Below are 22,322 nucleotides of genomic sequence, written 5' to 3'. Positions count from 1 at the left end.
ACTAATATCAGAGTAATTCATATTTTTTGATGAGTTATAAAGATCCAAGCTCAGAAAACAGCTAAAAAGTGTTATACATTTACTAAATTATATTAAATTACAATGATTTTGTAAAGGAATATGCTTAACAAAATAATAATTAAACAATCTATTTATCCAAAAGTAAAGATTATTTAATTGTAACATATGTTGATGAATAAAATAATAACTTTAATTATTAATAATTTTCAACATATTAATTAAATAACCCTTATTTATCTACTAATTTAGCATTAATTAAAATTTAAATATTTTAGTCTATACTATGCCTTTTTTTTACTCTGTTATTTGTTTTTAAAACAAAAAAAAGAGGCTAAAAAAGGCAAGAAGTTTTTAGCTAGACTTGAAGATCTGATATTTAAATAGGCAATCAAAATATCAAAAGAGCAGTTTTAAAAAAAGTATGAAATAGATTTTAGAGATTCTTTAGGTTCTGGTAGCTATGGAGATGTCTATAAAGTCAAAAATAAGCACAAAGAAATAATCAAAAATCAAGATATTTTATCAAATATGCCAGATTATTATGCGTGCAAATAGATTTGTGTTTCTGAATAAATGGATAATATAAGCAGTAGCGCCTTCCATGAGATAGAAGTCTTAGAAAAATTAAAAAAATATGACTATGTTAAAAAACTATAAAATTATATTGTATCAAACAGATCAACTTACCTCATTTTAGACTTAGCTGAATCTAATTTACAAGAATAAATCAATTAAAAACAAGCTGATGTACATACTTAAATTAATTCAAAAATTAAAAAAATTACTGAATTATTTTAGTAAATATTTTTTTGATTTTTATTTTTAATATTCAAACTTAAAAATAGCTTGAATAATTCAATCAAGAAGAAATAGTAAAATTCTTAGTCTAAATAGGTAAAACTTTAGCTTTAATCTACTCAGATGAAGGAATAGTACATAGGGATTTAAAGCCATCAAACATATTAATTAGAGAAGAAAACTATTATCTTTCAGATTTCGGATGTGCTTAAGAATTATATTAATCAGAACAATTTTAAAATAATATAGCTTTTGGAACTCTTAAATGGATGTCTCCCGAGTTGAGAGAAATGAAGAGAGATAAAACAATTAATTTTTTTAAAAGTGACATATTTAGTTTGGGAATGATCTTGTTGTACATGCTCACTCTAGCTGATATCTCATAAGTTAATTGTGATGAAATATTTAAATAAGCAAAAATTAGATTAATGAAGAATATGTATAAAGATACTAAATATAGTTAAATTATTCTTTTAGTAATAAAAATGCTAGAAACCAATCCTGACCATAGACCTGATTCCTCTATTTTAATATAAACTATTGAAGAAATTCAATCATAACATCAAAAAAATTAATGATTGGAACATTTATGTTTGAATTTTGAGGAAAGAATATTTTTTTCGAATCATTTCTAAAATTTATTGTAGGAACTATTAAATTGAAAATCAATTTTTAAATTTAATAACTAAAAAAATAAAAATATATCAATCACATTAATTGATTAATTAGGATTGAAATTTTAGATGAAAAAAATGCTTATAATTAATTATATAAAATTTTTCGATAAATAAAAATAAAAGATTTTGTAAGAAACTATATAGTAATCTTTCCTAAATTATCAAAATATATTTTTTTTAAGAGAATAAACAGCTAATTTTATGGAAAAACTAGAAAATATCCTTTTCCGCTTTACATTATACTCCCTTTCACTAAAAAAGTTTCAATTTGAGGAAATTAAAATCAAATTTAAGAACACTTTCTTTTTGAATATATTACCTACCAGTCATTTGGGGCGCCATCTTTAGGATCAAGAGAGAAGAACTCTAAGAAAGAAAAGGAGAGGCTACTCATTACTACTTTTCAAAAATATCCCTCTATAAATAACTTCTATTTACGAAATCTAAAATTTGGGTTTTAATTTCAATCATCTGCCTAATAAGCAATATGTGGTCGATATTTTTATAAATTTTCGCCCTAATGAGAGTATTCTACCCTCAAAGGAATATTTTACAGACAACCTTAGAATTCCCCTATCATTATATATCAACCTTTCTTTTTATTTTTATAAGATAAAGGGATAAAATTTTAATCTTAAATAAATTCTAAAAGGAAAAAAACCCTTCTATTTCTCCCCCCCAAATTTCATTTTAATGCTTGTGCAAAATAATTAATTAGTAGATTAAGAGATGGATGAAATTTTTATTTTTTGCATTTAAATTTATGTTCAAAAGTATTTGATTGAATGGAATTCTAACATTTTATTTTGCCATTATTGGTTTGTTCGAGTATTTGTTCAAAAATTTGATTGATTGATTAATTGAAAGAAGTATAGATTGCGTTTAGCTATTTTTTCAGTGCTTACTCAAGAGTTGTTTTTTGGTTGATTAATTGAGAGAAGAAATTTTATTTAGCTTTTATTTTTATTTCAGAATTTGTTTGGTTTTCTTCGGCTAATAAAGAGGTTGATTCTACTTTTCCCTAAATTTTTGTTCAATTCAAATTAAAAAAAAGTCAATTGATTTATTAGAAAGAAATTGCACTTAAATTTTATTCTGAGTTTTTTCAAAGGTAATTAGTTGATTGAGAGATGGAGTTTTATGTTCTTTGAAAATTTGTTGGCTGACGAAGAAATTGAATTAGTTTTTACCATTAATACTTCATTTGAGTGTTCTAATAAAATATTTCAATTTAATGAACATGAAAAGTTATTTTACCCTTGTATTTTTATCTTATTGTTTATTCAAATGAAAGTCATTATTGTTAGCTTCAATTAGGTATTGATTGATTGAGAGACAGAATTTTATTTCGCCTTTAAAAGTTGATATATTTTCTTTTAATTAACGAAATAAGCAATGATAAACTGAAGTTTTCTATTTATTTAACACTTTAATTACATGTTCAATAAGCTTTCTAAAAATTTATTCTGGGAAAATTAGTAATATAAATTAATATTCCCAGATAAAATTCTAATTGAATTAATAAAAAAACAATAAATAAAACACACCAATCATCAATCATCTATCTATCTATCTATCTATCTATCTATCTATCTATCTATGCCTACTGAATTTATAAAAAACTTGGATATATTTTCTTAGTCTTTCTAATTCAATTCAGGAAAGTAGTCTTTGAGAAAAAGAACTATTGTAGGCTCTTTTCTATCTATCACAATACTAGGGGCTACAATAGCTTATTTGTTTTATATGTCTTTGCTATACTTTAGCAATTAAATTGATCCAAAATTTAGATCTTAAACATTTGTTAGTAATGATAGATTAGAAATACCACTTGATAATGACATGTACGGCTTTAAGTTTTTTTCTATGAAGAACCTAACAACTTTAGATGAAATTCAAAATAAATAAAATAAAACTTATTTAGTTATAGTTCCTTATTTTGTGTTTAATAATAACTCGTATTAAAGTGAAACTAAATTGGATATAATTAAATGTAAAACCCCTTCTCTTTAAGGCTTTTCATGTCTTGATACTTCAAAACTTGAAAATAAAATGATCACAATTGGAAATAATGAGAGTATGAATTCCTACATTTAATTAAATGCTTATAGATGCTAAGATGTTGATATGAAGAAAAATTTTGTCCCAGATAACTGCGCAAGTCCATAAGAAATAGAAAATTATATAATTGACCAATCGAATGCCATTAAAATAAAACTATTTACATCTCAATATAATATAACTTTAAAGTCTATGCAATCAAATTATAAGCAATAGAATTTTATAATGTCTAATAATTAATTATTAATTGGATAATTCAAAGCAATAAAGTAAATAACATATGTTAAAGATGGTCCTTTGATTTAATTAGAATCAAGTTACAGTTCTCCTATTTCGTACATGCTGTTTACAGAAACTTTGGATTAATAAACTGTGAGTAAGTAAACTGGTTTGAAATATTTTATGTAAATATATATATCCTTAGATGAATAAGTTGAATAAATTAACATTTAATATCCAACTTTTACAGAAGTTTTATCCATTTGCAATAGTACCTTAGCTTTTTTAATGTTTTTTGGAGTTTTTGGAAGATAGCTTGCTTAGAGTTTAATAAGACAGGATTTGTTTATATTAATACTTTAAAATTTATATTCTGGTACTTATTAAAAAATTTTACAGTTGAATAATGTTTTGCTAAATAAAAATAAAAACAATAAGAAAAACGATAACAATAAAAATAATAGCAATGATAGCAATAAAAATAATAATAGCGATAATAATACAAATAGTAACAATCGAAGTGATTAAGATAAAATTAATAGCAGCAAAAAAAGTAATTGTAACACAAATGATAATAATGATTGTAGCCCAGATTAAAATGAATAAGAGAATACAAGTCCTATTTTAATTCCATACCTTTTGACAAAATCTGGAGAAAAAACTTTAAATTAAGTGTATTAATAAAATAACATAGAACGAAAAAATACAAAAGATCATTCTTTAGTAAGTTCTAAAGAGTTATTTAATAATAAACTAATTAAAAATAGTAAATAAATGGATTTAAACTATGAATTAGTTTTGACATCTCCAAGTCCATTAAACATACAATAATCAAATGAGATTAAAAATATAAAGAGGTTAGAAAATTTTTAGAAGGAACAAAGCTAATTAAAGAATTTTTTACCTAATACAAGGCAATAAAAACTCTAAAAAAATTAAAAAAACATAATGAAAAAATAGTTTGTTAATCAAGATTAAAACCAGCAGGAAGTTAGAATTGAAAATAATAAAATTTTTGAAGATCAAAAATTAAAAACTTTAAAGGATAATTTCTTAACCAGAAAAATTAAAGATATCATCTTCAAATTTAAGTAAAAATTAATTAAAAAAAATTTTAGGATTTAGATTAAAATATCATTTTCATTTATTCATTTAAAATATTAATTTTTTATTTCATCTTAAAGATTCTGCAAAAAGAAGGAATATTTACATTCAATAGGATTAAATAATGAAACTAAGTTACAAATAGACTAGTAGGTCGACTATAGTTTAGACTATCAAAAATTGTTTAAAGATATAATCTTCTTGAAAAAGGCTGTTGCGAGTCTTCTAACTAAAGACCAGTTTGCTGCTTTATTTTATGTAGGACTTTCTGATACATTTTGGAAAAAGAAGTTAAACAAAAACATAGGTAAATTTGATAAAATATTAAAATTAAAATAATTAATTAATTAAAGAATAAAAGATGAGTCACTTTGAAGAACTATTTGAAGTTACAATATCTGAATAACAATAGTTTGATTATCTTAAGAATTTTATTAAAAAATGCTATAATCAGGATAATTTAAACGAAATAGATAAAAGAATATTCTCATCTCTAATTTGACTAAGATGATTTTATATTATTTCAAAGATGTTTGTTTAGCAGGTTATTTGTATAAAAACACTTAATTTAGAACTTTTAGGGTAATTTTCTAATGAGCAAAATAATAAATAAAAATTTATATTTAAAAGAATATGTGTTAATTTATTTTTTGAGTTAAAAATGAAAAGTAGAACTTAAAAAATTAATTGAAGTAAATTTCTAGGTTTAATAAAATAATTTAAATTAATAAATAAATTATGAAAGAATTCAATCAATTTATTATTAATTTGTAGTGTTTTTTGGTTTAAAGATTTTGAATTTTCTATTCATATTTTGATAGTTAGTAAAAAATACTTGATAGACTTTTAATGATATTAATTTTTGTTGATAAATTTTATTTGTAAATACAAATCTATATATGAAACAAACCTAAAACAATATAAAATAGTATATTAGTATTCAAGTATAAAAAAAATATTCAATAAAAATAATTAAATTATTTTAAATTATCAAAAATAAGTTTGTAGAATAGTATTCCTTCTTTATATATTTATTTTAATATATGTTTACGATTGTTAAAAAGCTATACATATATTTATAAATTTCAATAATTTATCACCATTTTTAATTGTAAGTTGAAGTATATCTGTAAATATCTTGATTAATATAAGGCATTTCATACTTATCAAGTCTTCTTAAACATAAATCGTTGTTTGCCTTTAAGTTTGTCATTACTGATGCTGTATTTCTTCCTTCAAATAATAACTAATCCTTCAATTTTTATAATCCTGATCTTTTAACATAAGAATATTTCAAATTTATATTAGTTTAAAATCTAATTTTACCTTTAAGACATTGTTAAATACCTATAATCAGATAAAATCTTACCATAGTCAGATTATGGTTAAAGATTAGGAAAATTCTTACATTTTTAATGACAGCTCATTAATTATTCTAATTTCTTTCTTACTAAGAATTTCTTTTTGAATAGTTAAGTAATTGAATGAGTGAATGAATGAATAAATAAATATATAACTGGATTAAATATCTAAAAATATATTTTTCTTGACTGATTTATAAAACTTTAAATAAATTAATGAATATCAATCAAACAATCATCTTATTAAAAATATGATAGAATTTTTAATTTATTTATAAAATAAGATTGGTTCAATTTTAAAGATTATTTTGTATTATAAATTAATAAAAAATAAAATTGCTATTTAATACTTCATTGAAATTAAGAAGCTTCTTCAACTATGACAATAGATTATTTAAAATGAGTAATAAATACTCTAAGTTCTTTAGTTTATTAAATAATTTATTAACAAAATGTAAAATACTCTTTTTATTGATTTAAATATTTTTAAACAGTTTTGCTAACTTAAATCACGAAAAATAACTAAAAAATATAACTGAGAACATTAAATATGAAACTGAACCAAAAGAAAATAAATAATTTACAAATTCTTATAAATAAAAAATGTTTAAAAAATATTTTCTAATCTTGTATGTTTGATTTTAGAGATTTATTATAATTTTTTATAAATTTTTTTTTATTTCTTGACATCTTTATAATAAATAAAATATTTACATATTTAAGAAGCTATAAAAAATTAAAATATTATTATAATAAGTATAAAATTTCAAAAATAGATAGATTTGTTGATTGATTGATTGATTTGTTTATTTGTAAATTTATTTTTTATTGCTTGCAAAATTAATTCAAGTTTTGCTTGTTAGTATGAATGGATCATTTATTATTTTCTTCATTTTCTGGATAAAATAGACTATGAAGACTTTCTTGCTAAAAACTCTTAGAACATGTTGTTATCATCTTCTTGATTATCATCTAATAATTCTTCTATTGTGAAAGGAACAGAGCTCTCTTAAATCTTAAGATTAGATCTAATTAATTTTTGGAAAATAAATATAATTACAAAAATAAATATTTTAATGATTAATAAATTAGATAAATTAATTAATTAATTTACGGTTATCCAATTTTAAGGCCTAGCATAATTCTTAAATCTTCTATACATAAATTAAGCAACCTATTTCTTTCTTGAATTACCATTGGGAAGCAATAAACACTTGCAGTAGGATCATTAGGAGCAAATGCAAATCTATCATAATTAAAAAGCAAATAAAGGTGATTCATAATTTTTTAGAAGGCAATCTTTTGATCTTCTAACTTCTAAATTTTTACTCTATTTATTTCAAAAATAAATAAATAAATAAATAAATATTTAGGTTTTATCAATTAAAAATAAATTTCTTACACTACTTCATTTCTCCAAAAATCTCCAATAAAATTAACAGTGTCAGGGCAGTCAATAACTTTGCTAAATGTCTTAAATATAGGGTCGCAAGCTAAGCTAATATCAATTTCTTTCTTACAAATGCTCCTGAAACCAAAGTATTCTCTGTATATAGTGAAGAAGGGAAGATTAGTTCTTCTCATGACAATCATGTCAGGCATGATTGCTAAATCATTTAGATGATTTTTATTTGTAATATTTGTATTTATGTTGACCTTAATTTGCGATTCTACTTTTTTGAAAGTCTTAATCTATTTATTATGTTTTAATACAAAGTTATTAGAAACTCTTTGATTAAAAATAAATTACCAAAGCCGAAACTCCTGATCTCTTTGCTCTAATATCTTCAGGTCTTATGTTAGCAGGTTTAGTAGGTTCTCCTCCATTAAGTTAAAAAGAATATTCTCCATTTCTGCTAAGACTAGTAAATGGTATAATAACATGAGAAACAGATATCTCCAAATCACATTTAGAATTACTCTTCTTAGGAAGATAGTTCATTACAAGCTCAATACAAATATTTAAGTTAGTGTGCTTATTTTTATCATATCCATTAAAACGAACAAATAGAGTTTAATCTCCAAATTATTATTTTTCAAATTCCCTAAATTAAAATAAAAATATTTATTATCAATTCATAAATTTTTTTCTTTGAAAAATCTAATCAATTTCATTTCATTTCAGAATATATTTTTGAAAGTAAATAAAATATTTTTTTAGCATAGTTTTCTTATAATTTTTTTATTAAATTTGCAAATATTTTATGCTTCATTTATTTAGTCATATTTAAATTAAAAAATTTATTTTTATATTAAAATGGAAATTCTATTTCAGATTGAATCTATTTGTTATGCAAACAATTTTCGACAAGCATAATAATTTATTAATTGGATTTTAAATTTAGTAATTAAAATATTTTTAGGCTTTGCTAAAAAATAAATAAATTTAGCATTTTAAATTAAATAAAAAAAATATTAGAATGATAAGAGAAATAAATAAATGATATTACCATATATCTTCATTATTAGGGTTCCAGAATGATTCTATTCTACATGTATTTCCTAAATATTGTCTATTACCATCATATAGTGACACATAAGCAATTCTCTTAAATATTTGATCACGAGGGAATGCATTTACATCAGGTATCGGTATACCAGTAGCACTCTTAAATGTCAATTCAATTTAGAAGGCAGATTAATTATATTTGTGATCAAGAACTGATAAATTGTTATCAATTATTCCTGGGTTATCATAATGAAGGTCTGAGTAGATTAGAGAAGCTGTTACTTTAGGGCGCAAAGTAGAGCTTGGTAAGTTTTAGCCTCTTTAAAATTGAGTTCTCATAAAAGAAAGTCTATAATTTGATGGCATCTACTTAAAAGTATCAAGTAAATCCTTAATAGAAAATTTTCTACTTGATCTTATCTAAGAAAATAAATAATAAAATTTAAAATTGAATAAACTATTTTAATTCATTAAATCTAATTTTTAGTTTAAAGAATTTTAATCTTATAATAAAAATACATTTAAAATGGCTGTTTAAGCTAGAGTGCTGACTCCATCTGAGTTTCTAGTAATGAATGCAATCAACTCGTCTATATCAACAGTTCTGCTGCCATCAACATCTATTTCTACGAATAATGCACTTAATTCTGAAGGCTTTAATTGAACTCCCATATTACTGAAGACCTAACCTAACTATCCAATATTTAAGCTTCTTGTGTTTTGTAGGTCAACTTTTTTAAATTCCTTCTTCAAGTCATCTATAATAGATTCTGAGGTCATCATTTCATTCTTTATTTTTTCTTCCATGATCATTTTAAATTCTTCAAATCCTAAAGTTCTATCTCCGTTTTTATCATATCTTGAAACAAAATAAAAAAAGTTAGTTAGCTTTATTAAAAGTTAGTTTTCATTAAATAAATAAATACCTTCTTATATATTCCTCTATTTCCTAAGCTGAAGCAAAGCTTCCTATTTTTGAGAAAAGTCTGTTGAGCTCATCAGCATTTATTTGCTAGTCACCATTGACATCTACTACTTTGAACAATTCAAGAATTTCTTATTCCATTTGAGGTGAAATGCTAAGTTTTTTATTGCGCTTTTTTTGAACAACTTCTTAGCTTCCAGCAAAATATAACTCAAATTCATTGTATGTAATTGTTCCTCCTTAATTTGCATCGATTTCATTAAACATCCATTCCAATTCCTTTTCATGAGGTTGTTAAATTTAAGAGCCTGACATAGAGAAAATCTGCTTTGTTATTTGAAGGAATTGCTATAAATCTATCAAAGGGGTACTCATGAAGAATGTTTCACTGAGTTATTGGAAATCGTTTTTATATATATCTAAGAGAGCTAATCTAATTTATTCAACTCTTTATTGTTCATTACTAGTAACAGCCTTTTTTGTTTAATAAATTAATTTAATAAGCTCATGAAGATTTTATTTAATCATTAAATTTTAAAGTTAAAATTAATAAATTTTAAAATAATTTATTGTGAATGTAATAATTTTATTCAAAAATAAATGCTAAAGTTTATTGTAATTTTGTTGTTAAATTAATCATTAATGATTAAAAAATTACTTTTGATCCTTAAGGCAAATCTTGTTTTCTTCCAACACCTAACTACTTATTTATTTCTTGATTATCTATGAATTTTCTATGATCATATTAGCATTTGTTAAATACTGCTTGTAATTATATCATATTAGAGTTGTCAAGAAGACTATCGATGAAAATTTTAAGTTGTGGAGAACTCAACATATCATAGAATTTGACTAGAATTCCTTCAAATATTCCAGGGTTAATAGTGCCTTCTTTTCCTGCTTTATTTATCAATTCAATACCGCCTTTATTATTCAAACTTATAGATAATAGATTAGCCTATTCTTCAATAATCTGCTTATTTTTCATGTTTTGTTCAAATGGTATTTAGCCTTATGAGTTATTTTTAACATCTTGGAATTAGTTTCTTTAATCAAACTAGTTCATACTTCTTCTTGGATCAAATTAGCTATTCTGTCCTCTATTTAGTTCGTTTATATTCTATTAACTTTGTTGTTAACTAAACGGTTAGTTTTGCTATTAATACTATGACTAATTGTATCCTCTTTAGTCAAACTCTTAATCGTACCTTCTCTAGCCTTATCTTTAGTCTTAGGGTCTTCTTTAATCATAACCTTAATCTTAAAATCTTCTTGGGTCATATCCTTAGTCCTATGGTCTTCTTTAGTCATAACCTTAGTCCTATGGTCTTTTTTAATCATAGCCTTGATCGTATGGTCTTCTTTAATCATACTATTATTAACCTTGGTAGTTTTAATCATAAGGTCTTCTTTGATCATATTGATTTTGTTAGTCATATCCTTAAGGCTATTGATCATATCTTTTTTAGGGTTCTTCGTAGAAGTTATTTTATGAAAATTAAACTTGCTTTTAAGGCTATGCAGAGCTGACTACTGTTTCTGTTCTCTAAAACTAGAAATCATTCATACTTTATTGAGGGTTCACATTTAATAAAGAAGGAGATCTTATGTGTGTTTATGTTTAGGTCTATACAAACATTGCATTTTTCTATAGATATTGAGCATCATAAGGGTTAATTTGAGGTGGCATTGCTGACAACCTACTTAAAAGAGCAGGTCTATTTCTATTGTATTCATTAATTGTTGTTTGCACATTGTTAAGTATATTTTCGTAATATTAAACACACTGAATGCTTGAGAGGTTAGATTGAATTCCTAAGAAATCTGCTAATTAGTTTGGATATATACTACTATTACTTTTAGCAATAACATCATAAAGACTATCAATCTCCTTTTCACTAGGAAAAATGTGGAAATTAGAGAACAACAATTTTATTTCTTGCTTTGTCCATCTTTAAGAATTTTAAGGAGCAAAATGTGAGAAGAAATCTTAGAATCCCATCTTATTGCATCTTATAACATTAAGACAAAACTTTCTAAACGTTTCAGGGAAGGCTTCTGCTTCATATATAGGATATTGAATCTTTATTTGGCCTTCAATTTAGTATTACTGAATTATAGAATCAATTTAATTTTTTGTTAAGTTAATATCTAAATCCTCAAAAATCTTTGAAAATTGTCTTGGGTTAATATTGTAAAGGCCTTAACTTTCATAAAGCTAGAACACATCAATCAAAGATATTCTTAGTTAGCTGCACAATAATTTCATTTAGCTTAAAATGCCTGAAGTTGTGAGTACATCGATCTTATTAATGCTATCCATTTTCTATTTTAATATGTAAATTTAAATAAAAATTTTTTTTTATAAATATTTTTTTACTCCATCATATTTCACATTGACTGAAAGGAAAGATGCAATTGTATCATAAATAGTGAATTTCTCTTTATTGTGTTACATAATATTATTGAATAATTCCTAAACTTCTTATGGAGTAGCTGTAGTTATATTTAAGCTGTATTAAATGTATGCTTTTAGAAGATCACCAGAAAATTGCTTTGTCTTATACTAAGTAAACAAATTATTAATAAAAGCTTCTAAAGTAATGCCTTGAACCTTGATTGAGTAAAGCATGCATTATCTCACAAGAGAAACTAAACCTATAATATCTTTCAATATATTTTAATAGGCCAGTAACTTTTTCTCTTTTATAGTAAACCTCTATGATATGTCAATATAATGAGAATTTCTAAGTTTCATGCCTAATCCTTTGCTCATAACTTCTTCTATGTCACTTTCACTATGAATAATTTTAAATTTTTTATTTAATATCAATCATGCTAAAATTCTATATATAATATTTATAAATTCAGCTTACAAAATCTTGAAAAATAAATATATTATTCTATAGATTATTGAAGATAATTCTTTTAATCAAGATATTTATGTGTAAGATATATAAAATCAAACGCATAGCTTCAATTAAAAAGACAATAGAAATATTTCTAATTAATAAGAATAAGAATAAAGTTTTGATTAAGCAAATAATTAGTAGAACTTTTTCATAGATGAAAATTAATTATTTTAATAAAATGTAGAAGATATTTCAATAATGTTACCAAAACTTACTTTTAAAAAGTTTGTTTGACATTTTATTAATAAATTAATTAATTAATTAATAGAAAAATGGTTTATTTCGATATAAAATAAACATTCAAAAATCTTTATTCATTCTAAACATATTTAAATTATTTTTTTACAGCTAAAAAGTATTTTCATTTTAAAAATTAAAATAGGTAAAATAAATTTAAAAAATGAAAATTAGATAACAAATTTAAAATTAATTACTTATCATATCCGCAAATAAACTTTGTATCTATTTAGACGAATAAATAGAAAGGGTTGATATATTTATTCTAACACACTTATTTTATTTAGTCAATAATCTCTTCAACTGAGCAGTCTCCTCTTAAAACAACCTCTTTATTAGCATCTAAAACATTTATTTATGGAGTTTAATTATTTTAATTATTCTAAGGAGCAAAGCCACTATTAGGAATAGCTGGTTGTAACTCTAATATGAATTATAAATTGTTTAATTAATTAATATAATTTACAAATTAAAAATAAATACAATTTTATTGATTCGTAATTAAGATTGAGGGTCTAGGGGGAAGCCCATACTATGTCTAAACAAACTAAGATTGAACCATACTTTAATTATCTACAACATTACCAGTGTTTTATCCATATCCAGCATATCCTAGCATATTTGTAAGGCCCATATTAACTGAGGCGGAAAGCGAATAATCCATTTAATTCATTGGTTGGTAATTCATAGCATTTTAAAGCATATTATTGAATCCAATTGCAGCTTATGGTGCTATTCTGCCCTCAAGCACATCTATGAACTCATTTTTATGAATTTTTCTACTATTATTTAAATCAAATGCTGAAAATGCTTCAAGCATCTCATCTTTAGGAATATTTGCCTCACACTATGCTAACATATTTTAGAAATCTGGGAAATTTAACAAATCGGGAGAACTAGTAAAAAGATCAAAGAAAGAGGCATAGTTTAAGCCTTCTTTATTGATATATTCTTTAATTTTCTTTTTTATTGGTTCAATATCATATTTATTTGAAAGTAAGTCTTATAAAAAGTTATTATACAAAATATAATCGCTTTTTCCATATTTCTTGTATAAAGCATCATATTCAAAAGGTTTAACCTCCACCTTAAATTGTTAAATGCAGTCCTTAAAATCACCAAAACCCACAGTGTCTTTCATTAAAAATAATATTTTTACAAATTAATTCATTTAAAATGAATGAATGCTTAAAAAAATAAGATTTACCTCTTCCAAATGATCTGTTTGAAAGTTCCTTTGCTATATCGCATTTTGCTTTTACAAATTCTCTTCTCATTCTTTTCAGCAACTAGAATAAGCTTACCTCTGCTTTCTCAATAGCATCATAGAACTCGTCATAAGAAATAATACCATCACCATTCTTATCTAAGAAAGAAAACAGCTCATCAAGCTAGTCCATGTTGAAATCAAGTTTTAAAACTTAAAAGAACATCTGATTGATTGATTAAACATAATAAAAATTAGAGTTTTTCAAATAAAACTCATTTATTGAAGAATATTTAATAATATAAATTTAATTTATTAATTAATTAATGCTTTTTTGAAAGTTAATTTTTGTAGAATTACCTAAAGAGAGTGAAGATTAATAGAGCCTTGAGGACCAGCGTATTGGTCATATATTGATTTTAATGTCCTATCCTTTTTATCTTTGTATTCTATGATTTTTTACCTAATTTTTTCGAAATTCATGTGATCATCTAAAATGACATTAATGAAAAGGTCGATAGAAATAGTATCAGTTCCTTGTTCTTTAGTGAAGTGCTAGAATAAACTTTCTATTTCTATGTCAGACATTTTGCCCTTAGTAAAAGATTTTATATATTTTTGGAATTCACTAAATTAAATTTTTCCATCTTCATTTTTATCTATTTTTTAATACTCTCTTCTCAAATCCTCTTCAGTTGAGCCACTAATAAGCTATTTATTTTTAAAATAAATAAATAAATTATTTTTGAGAATATTTTTCTTCTTATAGGATCTTACTGTTTTGAATTGCTTCATGATTGGTTCAATTTAAATATTACTCTATTAAGGGAAGAGAACTTTAGTAAATTAACTTAAGTCAATCTTAAGCTCTTTTTCCTCATCAAAAACATCGAAAATATCTATTTATTTTTCATTAAAATTTTAGTTTATTTTAAATAAAAAAAACTTAAAAAACTAAACCAAAAAATTAATTAAAAAAAATCTGCAAAATAATCTTGGAAAAAAACTAAAAAACAAACAATTTTTTATATTTTAAAACCAAAAGTAAAAGTTAGTTTATTTTCTAATTTAAATTTCAATGGTTAATGAAAGTTTTATTTATTTATTTATTTGAAATTTTCGAACAGTCTTTTAATCCATTTAATAAGAAAAATTAATGATTTATTTACTTTCTACTATTCCATCTATGTGCTCATATTACTCGAAGAATGGACAGAGTTTACTATCTTTTAGAGCATTTTCGAATTCAGAAAATGAAATAAAGTTATCAATATCCTTGTCAAACCTTTTGAAAATATACCTAACACCAACGTTTTTGGATTCAAGATATTTTTTCATGTCTTTCCTGAATTCTTCAATAATTTTATTAAGTTCATCTGATTTCATTTTCTTCTTTTTCTTCTTTTTATCGTCACCACCTTTGGCCTTCCTAGCCTATTCAATAAAAGCTCTAATGTCTCCATCTAGCTTTTAATAATCAAGCATTCTTTTATTATTTGTTACATAGGTTCCAATAATTTCTTAGTCACTGCTAGAAATTTTGACTCTCTTTAATTTCATTTCTTCCCAGAAATCCCTTTCATCAACTAATCCTTCTTTGTACTTATCCAACTTAGCATCTTTAATTACATCAAAAATATTACACTTATTCTAAATCATTTATTCAAGGAAATTTTTTAAAGCATTTTAATAGTCTCTTTTATCATACTATTTTCTTCCTTAATTTCTTCTATTATCATCATCGTCTTCGTCATCATCATTTCTTCTCCTATTTTAATCGTTTCTTTCGTTTCTAAACTTTTAATTTCTGTCCTCATCATCATCTCTTTCGTTTCTTCTTCTTCTATCATCTCTTTCATCATTATCATCTCTAAATCTATTTCTTTTATCATCATTTTGTCTATTTCTATCTTAATCTCTGTTTCTATCTTAATCTCTATCAAAATCTCTGCTTCTATCGAAATCTCTTTGGCTCTTATTTCTATCAAAATCTCTATCCCCTCTTTATCTATCTTCATAATCATCTCTATTTTTTTCTCTTCTATCTCTATCTCTATCGTCATTTCTATCATCACGTTGCTTTCTTTTCACTTTTTCAAGTAAAAATGGGTAATCTATTTCTCCATTTTTAAGAACTGCATTGTACTCTTAGCAATAATCTTCAATATCTTTATCTCTAAATTATTGATCTAACCCAACTTTTTTGATAGCTCTTAAGAACTAATTAATTGAATACAAATTCGATTAGCTAAATGAATTAAAATTTTTATTAACAAATTACCTCATTTATTGTGATAGATTTTTCATGGAATCTCTAAAACTCATTATCACAATCCTTAGCATTATCAGCTAAAAATTTATCTAAAACTTTTGCATAATTATCTTTCGAGCCAAAATTATCTCTGCCCTGTCCTTTACTGCTGCTCTCATTCATATTCTCTCTTAAATCGCTTTAAAGATTATTTATTTTTTATAAATATAACATTTTTCATGATAAATATTTACTTGTAAACTTCTTCAAAAAGCTTAAATTCTAGTTCGTTATTGTACTAATCCTTAAAATAGCTCCAAAAATTGTCAAAAATATCAGAATAGCGTTTAGTGTTTACATTCAGCTTATTGTAAAGCAAGTCGCTGAAATCACTTTTTTGATAATTTTTCCTTCTATTAAACACATCATCAAAATAAAGATTTTGACTTTTAACAGAATTTTTAATAATTTTAACAAATTCGTAAGCATCTTATTTAGCAGAATTTCCACTCATATTGCTGCTCTTAGAGTTTTAGTATTGTTATTCTTTGTAATTATCAACATACTTTTGATATTTCTTTTTAAGTCTCATTCTGTTGAACACAACACCTCCAAAAGTCAGATCTTCCATAACCATTAAAATCTTCATTTAATTATAATTACTTATGAAAAGTCAATCAAATAGCTACAAAAAATTACCTTTTACTTATCATCAAGACGTTATCCTAATCTGCCTAAAATCTTTTCAAACTCTGCAGTAGTCATTTATTTTTCCTTTGTATCTAAGAAGAGATCATCAAATGTTTTTCTGGAATTGTGAATTACTCTTTAAATAAGTTTTAATAAATGAAAAAAAATAAGAATAAATTAAAGATAGATTAATCCATATTAATATTAAAAATACTTTAAAATATAAAATATTTAACATTGAAAATTGGAAATATTTTAAAAATTTAAATAGCTTGATAAAAATTAAGCAAGCTCTTTTCAATAAAAAAATAATCTCAAAATTTAAAATACTTCAAACATTTTAAAGAAAAAATGATAAAATATTTACTGTTAAAGTTCTTGATAGAAAGATTTTAAATTGCTTTCATAATCTTATTAATTTTTAACTGCGTCTCTGCCCATAATATTGTCTCTGAATTCATCTATGGAAATATTTCCACTATTATTTAAATCTAATCTTTCAAAGAGATAATTGAGTTCTTCTTTATTTAAACTTGAGTTTATGACTGGCATCATCTCTATAAACTCATTCTTAGTTATCAACCCATCGCCATTAATGTCCATGTTAGAAAATGCTTAAGAAATTATTTTTTGGTTGGACTTAGTCATTAATCTGATATCCTACATTACATTCAAATAAAAAATATATTTCATTTTGAAACCAAAATAAATCTTGATTTATTGATCTGTTTGTTTGTTGAGTTCATTAATTTTTTAAAGCAAAAAAAATAAAATAAATTAAAAGTATTTTTTACATTCAAAGCCTTTAGAGCCTTTTCTTCTTTTATATAACCCTCTTCAAATTTTGTAAAGGAAATATCACCATTTTTGTGTGAAATAGACTCTAAGAAAATTTGATAATTATCATCTTTTCTCAACCCAAGCTCTCTCTCAATTTTATATGTAAAGTCATCTTAACTTATTCTATCACTGCCAGAAATAAGTCTATTAAATGCATTCAAAGAAATAGATGTGTCTTGCATAGCTTTGTAAATTTTAATGAACCAAACAATAGCGCTTTTATTCTCAATAAGAACCACTTTGTTGCTAGCTATATTTTCAAAGTGATTTACTACATCCACAAACTTTTAAATTTCAACTCTGTCAATTCTACCACCAATTTATTAGAAAATCATATCAAGTTCTCTACCAAAGTCGTCAACCTTGAAATTTAACTCTCTCAGTCTATCCCTATTGGCAATTAAATTAATTTTTTAAAAACTGGTAATTAACTTAATTAATTAATTAATTAATTATTTTACTCTACAAATGATCTTTAAACAATAGATTAGTGAGATGAGAAATGGCTTTTAGCACCTACTCCTCTATCTTTCAATAATCTATTTATTTCAATAAAAACTGGGGAGTATTTTTACACATCATTTATATTAAAACCGCCAACCAACTCAGCAGGCTTGATATCAGCCTCATCATAGGTCTTTATATCTAATTTAAAATTAATAATTTTTTTTTTAGTAATAAATCAATAAATCAATTCAATAAATAAATAATTTTTATTTGAGCTAATTTTTTTTCTTATTTTTTAAAAAGTTCTACTAAAATAATTTCATCTTATAATTATTAAAAAAAATACCCTTTTTAAATCTTCCAAAAAATAAAAATAAATTGATAAAATTTTTTAGTTAAATTCGATATTTATTTTTTAAAAAAGTTCTTATTTTTTTTATTATTTTATTTTATTATTTATTTTATTTTATCTTTTTATTTATTTGAGATAAAAAATTACCTAATAAACTTAAGAATTCAACTGCATCTACTACTTTAACATTATTTATATTTTTGGAAAGCTAATTAAATAAAATAGATATCTCAGATTCTTCCATGCGCTTAAAGAAATCAAGATATTTTTTAAATGTATCGTAATTAAGACTGACATTTTTCTTATCTGATAGTCCATAAAATTTAAGAATATCTTGTCTTTTAAAACTTCTAGCAGCTTCTTTCAAATCAGCTATAATGGCTGAGAAACTGTAATCTTTCTTCTTTCCATAATTACTTTAATTTTCACTGCCTCTTAAATTAGCATCAGAATCCCCTATTAAATAATGTAAATAATTGTTAGAATAAAAAATTATTGTCTGCGTTTAAGGTTGAAATTTAAAGACTTTTTTCAATTTTTTTTTGCTTATATTTTCAAAAATCAATCAATTAATTAATTAATTAATTTATTTTGTACTTCATAAACTAATTTTCTAAATAAAAAAGAAGATTTATTTTAATTTACTTTTTTGCCTAACAGACTCATTTAGAGGTGCATTTGAATCCCCAAATATTTGTTATGCATAGACAATCTTATTCTTTTTTGCAAAGGTTGCTATCTCCTCTTTGAGTTTATTAATATGGAATTCATCCTAAGTATTTGGTTGTATTTTAAAATATTCAAGCATAAAAGAAACATCTTTTCTTTCAATATTGCACCTCACTTTTTTCATATAAAAATATTTAATCAATAAATAGTATAGAAAAAATTGAAATACTAATGCTGAAAATTAAATAAATAAATAAACGCTAATAAGTTAATAAATGTAATTACAAACTTCATAAGATTTCTCTGCAAAAGTAGCTACTTTAATGTAATAAGACTTTGGAAAATAGTTTGAGATGAAACTAGAAAATGATAAATTTTTCTTATCAATTTGATTAGCTAAATCTGTAATAATTGTTAACAAATGAGATTCTATATTTGGTTGGAAAACCTCTTTAATTTATGAGAGATAGATTTATCCAGACACATGTGGATCCAAGAGTTCCTTAAGCTTATTATTCATTTTTTCAGTAATATTGATTCCATCATATGAAAGATAAGTTGTAAAAGCAGCGAAGCTGATATAACTCTGATTATCCTTTGCTTACTTATGAAGAAAATCATCAAAGCTTTTAAAGTTTTTGTATATAGATTAAAATATTATATTTAGCTAGTCCTTTAATTCTTAGTCTCCAACTTTTAGATTAAACATTTTGAATTACTTCTTGAATTCAATTCAATTAAAATATTATTTTACCTGAGAATGATTTTTTCATGGCTTCTAAAAATTTCAAATATTAAATTCTTTCCTTTTTAAACTCAAGATCAAATTTCACTTTTATACTATTGAATTCAGCTTCTCTAAAGATAATACTATTTCTATTCATAACTTTATTAAATTGCTCGAAAGTCAGCCATCCTGTTTACCTACTATCTTCCTCTTTTAGCTAACTTTCTATATTGATATTCTCTCTCTTAATAAAATTGTATGCTTTCTAATTATTTTTACAAAAAATAAAATATTATTTAATTTTCTATTAATTTTCTAACAAATTTATTGCAGAGGTATTTTTAAAAATTTCATCAATAAGCTAATCAAATCAAATCAAATCATCAAAAATGAATGATCAAAAAATAAATTATTATTTCAAAATTTATTTTTAAATTAAAATTTTTGTCATAAATTAAAAATAATTCAATGCAAATAGCTAAAATTATTTAATTTAATTTTTATAATTTATTTCCTATGATTTTTCTAACTTATTTAGTTGATTGCTTATTCTTGTATTGTTATGGGAACTTTAAATAGAACAGCTTTAGCAAAAAATTACCTTTAGAGCACTTTATAGAAGAAGCTCTTCCTCTTCAGATCCAAGCGAAGGTAGGTCGTCTTTCAGCATTTGACTTAACAACATATTCGATTAACTTATAGTACTTGAATCTCTGAAGAATTCCACCATATTATATTTACCAGTGTCATTAGGATCTAAAACTCTATTTATAGACTTGACTTCATAATCAGTTAACCTTATGTCCATAAGCTCGATTAATCTTCTAAACTCGTACTTTGTAATAGTTTTAGTTATTTTATCATATTAATCTGATTTGCTAAAAAAGTCAGGCAAAGTCTATGACCTATTTTCACAATATTATGCACACTTTTATTTGATCTTCTTGACAAATGCATCATCCTCTAATTTTAATAATATAATTTATTTATTTATTAATTTGCTCTTTCTATCTAATTAAATATTTGATTTTATTTTATATTTTCAAATCAACTTTTTATTTATTTTCTTCACTTAAATAAATTTCATTCAGCGTTTTTACCAAATTTTTTTTTTGAAATTTATTTAATTCGTTCTTTCTTAGAATGAAAATTTTACTGACCTAAACAAAAAATAAATAATAAAATTTAATAATTGCTGAATATTTAAAAAAATTTCTGTTTGTAATGGGACTTGCTAAAAATAAATTAATATCTATAGTTGTTTGTTTCCTCCTCTCTTTTAATTTTTGCTTTAAAATAAATTTTATTCTTCTAATTCCTACAATATCTTTTAAGTTTCAAATATAAAAGGCCAGTATTTATTTTGTTTTTTACTTCATATATTGATTGATTGACTCAACAACAACAAAGAAGATTTTAAAAATAAAAGTATTGTTTTTACCTGGAGTTGCTTGTATTATGCCATTATTATCTAAGCTATCAGGACCACCTTTAAATTGCTTATCATCTGATTCTTAAAAATTCCTAAATTCTTTATTTTTAATTGCATCTAAACTTGATCTTCTATCATCATCATAACTAGTCATGGTTGATACTAATTTAAATAGGTCATTACCATATCTTTTTTGGATTGTATCCAAAATTTCTTTTGATTCTTAGGGTGAATAACTCTCGTCATTGAAGCATCTTAGCTATTTTGGAGTCATCAAAGTAGCAGCCTATACGTAGCATAAACCAAGAGAGAAAATATCAGAGGATTCTCTCAACTCAGAAGACATTTTTAATATTGGCTTTTTTTCTTTGAGATATTCTAGGAGTTATGGAGAACGAAAAACGTCGTTCTCTAAAGTAACATTTTAGGAAGGATATCCTCCTTCAGAAAATGAGTAATATCCTTAATTGTTCTGAATCATATTAGAAGGTTTTATATTTAAATGTGATGTATTTTTAAGAATTAACTTGTGAAGCTGCTCAAAAGAATATTCAATCATACCCTTTAATTCAGCTGTAGAGTAGAAATTTCGAGTGCGCTGTCTCTTTTCTATATCTTCTTTGAGAGAACCTTCTCTCTTCTCATAAAACAAATAGAGAATATGCTCATGCTCATCTCTCATTTCCAAGCTTATAGCTTTTGGGAAGATAAATCCCTTTAGATTTAAATTTGATTGCTGCTATATCTATGTTAGACAAACCTATCTCTCAGAAGGAGTAGTAAAAATTATTTTTTTCATCAGATAAACTATGCTTGAATCTGTTTTATTCTTGGCAAAATATGCGCTGATGCTATCATTAATGGGACCATCTATTTCAAAATCCTTTAATTCGACTTATGTTATCTGAATGCCCGATTACTGAAAACTTCGACTGTAATTCAT

The 22,322-nt window shown here is 23.8% G+C and overlaps 4 protein-coding genes across 4 annotated transcripts; 2 read left to right on the top strand and 2 right to left on the bottom strand. All coding sequences in view use genetic code 6, as the record gives it.

The window, feature by feature from the left end:
- Nucleotides 1-29: 29 nt before the first annotated feature.
- Nucleotides 30-1,397, top strand: TTHERM_00655320 (kinase domain protein; the record flags this gene model as incomplete). Its single annotated transcript, XM_001032167.2, has 3 exons — nt 30-162; nt 350-768; nt 867-1,397. 3 exons carry the CDS (start codon nt 30-32, stop codon nt 1,395-1,397), a joined length of 1,083 nt encoding a protein of 360 aa, XP_001032167.2.
- Nucleotides 1,398-2,933: 1,536 nt separating this feature from the next.
- On the top strand, nt 2,934-5,382 carry TTHERM_00655300 (transmembrane protein, putative; the record flags this gene model as incomplete). Its single annotated transcript, XM_001032165.2, has 3 exons — nt 2,934-4,867; nt 4,961-5,187; nt 5,234-5,382. The coding sequence occupies 3 exons, from the start codon at nt 2,934-2,936 to the stop codon at nt 5,380-5,382; spliced, it is 2,310 nt and encodes a 769-aa protein (XP_001032165.2).
- Nucleotides 5,383-5,976: 594 nt separating this feature from the next.
- TTHERM_000655292 (hypothetical protein) lies at nt 5,977-6,307 on the bottom strand (the record flags this gene model as incomplete). Its single annotated transcript, XM_012799688.1, has 2 exons — nt 5,977-6,154; nt 6,207-6,307. 2 exons carry the CDS (start codon nt 6,305-6,307, stop codon nt 5,977-5,979), a joined length of 279 nt encoding a protein of 92 aa, XP_012655142.1.
- Nucleotides 6,308-7,130: 823 nt separating this feature from the next.
- Nucleotides 7,131-22,322, bottom strand: TTHERM_00655290 (EF hand protein; the record flags this gene model as incomplete). The annotated part of the gene is made up of 27 exons (XM_001032164.2): nt 7,131-7,269; nt 7,356-7,571; nt 7,644-7,933; nt 7,992-8,286; nt 8,692-9,110; nt 9,210-9,549; nt 9,617-10,089; nt 10,274-11,941; nt 11,996-12,413; nt 12,962-13,187; nt 13,248-13,898; nt 13,972-14,197; nt 14,332-14,682; nt 14,749-14,870; nt 15,141-16,191; nt 16,253-16,421; nt 16,477-16,865; nt 16,922-17,048; nt 17,280-17,572; nt 17,707-18,142; nt 18,214-18,397; nt 18,699-19,007; nt 19,197-19,394; nt 19,506-19,913; nt 19,975-20,212; nt 20,549-20,910; nt 21,389-22,322. 27 exons carry the CDS (start codon nt 22,320-22,322, stop codon nt 7,131-7,133), a joined length of 10,932 nt encoding a protein of 3,643 aa, XP_001032164.2.

The sequence above is a fragment of the Tetrahymena thermophila genome (genome assembly GCF_000189635.1).
Source record: "Tetrahymena thermophila SB210 genomic scaffold scf_8254435, whole genome shotgun sequence".
NCBI classification, from domain to species: domain Eukaryota; phylum Ciliophora; class Oligohymenophorea; order Hymenostomatida; family Tetrahymenidae; genus Tetrahymena; species Tetrahymena thermophila.
This window is presented reverse-complemented; position numbering and strand designations above follow the sequence as displayed.